Genomic DNA, 4713 nt, shown 5'->3' with positions numbered 1-4713 from the left:
GGGGTGGGGTCTGTCCTCTGCTTGGACAGCCGCAGGAATGGCTTCATGCTCTAGCAAGGGACGAGCAGGGATGATTACGCAGGCCCGGTCCTGCCACCGTGTGTGCTCTTCCCCCTTCCCCAAGCACAGCCCGTGGTGTGGCAGGGGATGCTCCTCTGGCAATGCCCAGCACGAGTGCTGGGCTGCTCCATCCCCATCACACCAAGGGGAACAGGCCACAGCCCCCGGGGAAACCGGCCAAGCCCGTGTGGAGATGCTTCTACCACCCCAAACGCTCACCCTGAGCGCATTGAAGGTGCCGACGCTGTCCTCGGAGAGGGGGATCAGGTAATGCAAGACACTGTCCAGGAGCTGGACGAACCTGGAGACCGGAGAGGAGCAGCGTGAGGATGTGAGGGGGTCGGCAGATGCACGGACCCCAAAGCACCCATGGCATTTCACTGCAGACAGCCCCAAGGGGCCACGCTGCCTGCACCAGGGTCTCCTCCAGCCCACAGAGGGACCCCGAGGGGAGCACCAGACCAGCACCTTCTGGCCAACACCTTATTTTGTTCCCCTCAAGGAAAAGCTGCAGACGAGGGCAGCAGAAGGGACTCTCTGTGGGTCCAGTGGGCAGTGGGATGGGGGACTTCACTTGACAACCCCGGACGGGGAGCAGCAACCCAAAATCCCTGCCATGGGAGCTGGCAGACTTTAAGCAACTCACATGCACAGCCCTATAGAGGCCAGGGCATGGCCCTTTTCAGGACCCGGGCTTGCTGTGGGGACGCTGCCACCCCGGTGCCGTACCTCTGGATGAGCACAGCCCGCCGGTACAGCACGTCGGCCTCCAGCCCTTCCAGGAGGGGGTAGCGCACCATTCGGGCTGGCTGGAACATGTCGGCGTTGAGGACCAGGTCCCACTCCCAAAAGGACTGGATCTTAATCCCTCCCAGGCGGACGTTGTACCCTTGCTCTGCCGAGAAAGGACAGCGACGCTGCACGCACGGCTGTGGCTGGCAGGGCTCAGATGCTGCAGCTGGGGACAAGGAGACCCCAGCACCTGCGGTGTCCCAAATGAGCCTCGTTCATGGGCTTTTCTTCCCACAGACCCCAAAAAGCAGGGGTTCAGAGAAGGAGACTCCACAACCTCTCTGGGCAGCCTGGGCCATGCTCCAGAACCCTCACACTCACAAACTTTGGCCTCATCTTCAGCTTGAACCTCCTGTGCTCCAGCTTGGGACCACTGCCCCTTGTCCTGCCATTGGCCATCCCAGAGCAGAGCCTGGCTCCTTCCTCCTGACACTGCCCTTTCCCAATGGATCCCCAGGAATGAGGGCACCCCTCAGTCTCCTCTGCTCCAAGCTCCAGAGCCCCAGCTCCCTCAGCCGCTCCTCAGCAGGAGATGCTCCACTCCCTCCATCACTTTGTGGCCCTGCTGGACTCTTTCAAGCAGTTCCTGTCCTTCTGGAGCTGAGGGCCCAGCACTGGACACAAGATTGCAGCTGTGGTGTGAGCAGGGCAGAGCAGAGGGGCAGGAGAACCTCTGTGCCCTACAGAACCTCTCCTGACCGAGGTTTAGGGCTGGCGGCGCAGGCTCACCCCGGCACTCCAGGATGCGGATCTCCAGCACCGGCAGATGGACCTTCATGTCCCGGAGGATGCAGATGTCCTGGTAGCTGTTCCTGCGCACAGCACGGAGGAGATGGCAGAGCCGTGATGCACAGACACCAGCGAGGAGAGGTGCAGGCCACTCCAGCTCCCCAACCAAGGGTGCATCGCTCCCCACGGCCAAAACCCTTCCTGCCTCACCAGGGCTGCAGCAGGAGAGGACCAAGCAGAGAGAAGAGGCTGCCAGAGGCACAGAGACATCCCGAGGAAGGTGGAAGCCACATCCAGAGAAGAGCCCGAAAAGGCCATAAGTTCAAAGGAGAAGAGGAAGGCGAGGTGGCCGAGAGCACATTGCTGCTCCTCATCTCGCACCGGCACAACCATCCTTCAAGCCAAGCTGGTCACGCAGGGGCAATGTGTTTTGAAGGAACTGGGCACTTGTGGAGATGAGTGATTTGGTGGTTTGCTTGTGTTTTTGGCAAGGTCCCATTGAGAACCTATGGGTGCGTGGGGAAAAAACCCACTGCGACTGCCCGGACACAGCGAGGAGTTGGCTCCTGCCACCCGAGGAGAGACCTCGGCAGTTTTGTGGGTGCTTCCTCAAAGACAAACCTCACTGCTCAGCAAAAGCAAGGGCCAACGGGAAAGTTTTGGGGGAAGAGGAGGGGATCTGTGCACCCCTGTGTAAACCCCTGCCTTGAGGAAGAAGCTGCAGAGATGGAGTAAGGAGAGGTGAAGCACCCCAGGATTTCTCAGCTCCAGCACAGCAGAGATGCTCAGAAAGCAGACAGCAGTGGCATCAGCTCCCAGAGGTGAGGAAGAGGAGGAAAGAGCCCCAGAGTCACCCAGCAGGGTCCAGCACAGACGAGGAGCAGCAGTGGAGGTGAAGGTGGGGGATCCACCACACTTGTGGGGACAGACGTGACCTGTGCCCACGGAGCCCCAGCCCACAAAGAGCCATGGTCACTGCCAGGCCACTCAGGGCCAACCCCAGCCCTCAGCTCAGGGTGCAGAGACAGTCGGGGAGCTTGGCCCAAGCCGGACCCAGGCTGCTCCTTGCTCATTACTCACTGGTTAATTAGGACAGTCCTCAGGTGCTGCAGACTGTTGGGTGTCCCGCCATACACGGCCACCCGCCTGGGGATGTAGGAGCTTGCCTGCCCATTCAGCATCAACCACAGCTTCCTGGGGATGAGAAGAGCAATGGGCAGCATTGTCCTTCCCTCCTGAGCTGCCTGGAGATGTCCCAGGGCTGGAGGCAAGGCTGTGTCCTCCTAGGGTGCATCTGGCAGCAGCCGCCCCCCAGCTCAGCCTGGAGAAAGCTGCTTTCATAAGGAAGAAGGTGCTTTGCCCCGCACCCTGCCCGTGGCCGGTGGGAGGGGACACTCGGAGGTCTCACTTGACTACGGAGCCTTTCTTCATCCTGAGTCGCACCCAGTGCTGCCCCGGGGGCCCGTTGCTCTCCCAGAAGGTTTGGGACTGGTTGTCGGTCAGACAGGCCGCGCCGCAGTCCTCCTGCGAGGGTGCAGAGAGCAGAGGGAGGGAGCTGAGCAACCTTGGCCACCCCTGGGATGGGTCCCGCGGGGCCAGAGGAGGCGAGGACCAGGCCAGCCCCTTGGCCAGCCCCAGAAACCCAATGGGTGCCCAAGTCCTCGCAGCTTCACTAGAGCAGCAAAACGCCACCACCAGCCCTCACAGAGGGGCCAGCCACCGCCGGCTGCTCCTCCCCGAGCCGCAGCGACGCTCGCGTGCCTCACGCTGATTTTAGCCCCGCTACGCACCGCCTGCGAGGAGACCTCGACGCTGCTGAGGTGCTCCTTGGTGCAGTCCCTGCGCAGCAGCTGCCTCTCGCTGTGATCGTACAGGAAGCGCCCCAGCTCCATGTCGCACTCGTAGCTCCACCCTGGGGGCACGGACCTGCGGGGAAGCTCCACGTTAACAGGATGGGGAGACCAGGGTGCACCCCAAACCTGCCCAGCAGCACCGTGCGGGTGCCCCGGCTCAGATTGGCTGCAGCATCTCACGGTCACCACGTCGGGATGGTGCCAGGCAGCCGCCCCCATCGCAGGCAGATGGCACAGCTGCACCTCCCCACCACCACCCCGGGTGTTTATGGCCACCCCAGCCCAGTGGGAACAGCCCCACGTGGCTGCTCTGATGCTCCATGGAGCAAAGGCCGTCTTTGCTTGAGCAGCGTCAAACGGTGTCGATGCAAAAGGCATCTTGTGGCACCCATCCTCCCTGCTCCTGGCCCTGCAGGCACATCCAGGCCCCTCTGGGCGTTGCAGCACCGCTTCAGGAGATGCATTCGTACCGAAATTTCTGCACTGCGGCCTCATCCTGCTCTATGAGCTTGGGCTTCTGTCCCAGGTGCATGGAGTAAGTCAGGTCCACCGAGTACGTCAGGTCCACCAGTTGTTCCCAGCTGGAGCAGTCGCACAAGGGAAAAGATGGGTCAGTGCTCGGCATGCCCAAGGATTGCTGCCCTAGCCTGGAGTACAGGCAGCAGCTGCGTGGGACCGGGGGTGACACCCAGGAGCAGCTTTGGGAGGAATGAGAACATCCCTGCAGCCAGGTACAGGCTGGGGCAGAGCAGGGGAATCCACCCCTGCACATGACCTTCCAGCATGAAAGTCAAACACAAGCTGTCCCATCACTACATCATCTCCACGATGCTGCTCAGCCCAAACCTGAGAGTCTCAGAGCCCCCCTAGCATCATCTTTACCCTGCACAGGCGCTGCTATGAGCGAGCAGGATGAGGCTGTGAGGAGACACATCCCTTGGCAGGGATGGGTCCCACCTGCACTACAAGGGGCAAGAGATGCTGTGCTGGACGTGCCCTAGGGATACGGGACGGTTGGGTCACACATCTTCTGTGGGTACCGGCCACGCACACCTCCAGCGCCACAGCCCCATCCCCATCCAGGCTAAGGCCGTACCTGACCACGGGTTTATAATCCACCCCGAGCGTCTGCTGCTGCCTCTGGATCTTCTCCGCGGACTCCACCGGCACCAACTTATCCCCTCCTCCAAACCTCTGCGCCAGGACCCAGCCCTCAGTCAGCCCATGGCAGCTCCGGTGCTCCTCCAGCTGCTCCTGGAAGCACATCCCGGCTCGTCAC

The 4713-nt window shown here is 61.7% G+C and overlaps 1 protein-coding gene across 1 annotated transcript in view; it reads right to left on the bottom strand.

Moving 5' to 3' along the window:
- Positions 1 to 4700, bottom strand: part of LOC104546210 (E3 ubiquitin-protein ligase HECTD3-like) — an 8269-nt gene extending 3569 nt beyond the window's left edge. Inside the window, exons 1-9 of the mRNA XM_010191544.1 lie at positions 4531 to 4700; positions 3905 to 4015; positions 3372 to 3507; positions 2990 to 3105; positions 2662 to 2775; positions 1582 to 1664; positions 790 to 955; positions 280 to 361; positions 15 to 50 (exon numbers count right to left, since the gene is read on the bottom strand). Of these exons, the coding sequence (XP_010189846.1) occupies positions 15 to 50; positions 280 to 361; positions 790 to 955; positions 1582 to 1664; positions 2662 to 2775; positions 2990 to 3105; positions 3372 to 3507; positions 3905 to 4015; positions 4531 to 4700 (1014 nt within the window). The remainder of the gene's footprint in view (positions 1 to 14; positions 51 to 279; positions 362 to 789; positions 956 to 1581; positions 1665 to 2661; positions 2776 to 2989; positions 3106 to 3371; positions 3508 to 3904; positions 4016 to 4530) is intronic.
- Positions 4701 to 4713: the final 13 nt, after the last annotated feature.

Source organism: Mesitornis unicolor, unplaced genomic scaffold, assembly GCF_000695765.1.
Source record: "Mesitornis unicolor isolate BGI_N332 unplaced genomic scaffold, ASM69576v1 scaffold30209, whole genome shotgun sequence".
Classification (NCBI taxonomy): domain Eukaryota; kingdom Metazoa; phylum Chordata; class Aves; order Mesitornithiformes; family Mesitornithidae; genus Mesitornis; species Mesitornis unicolor.
This window is presented reverse-complemented; position numbering and strand designations above follow the sequence as displayed.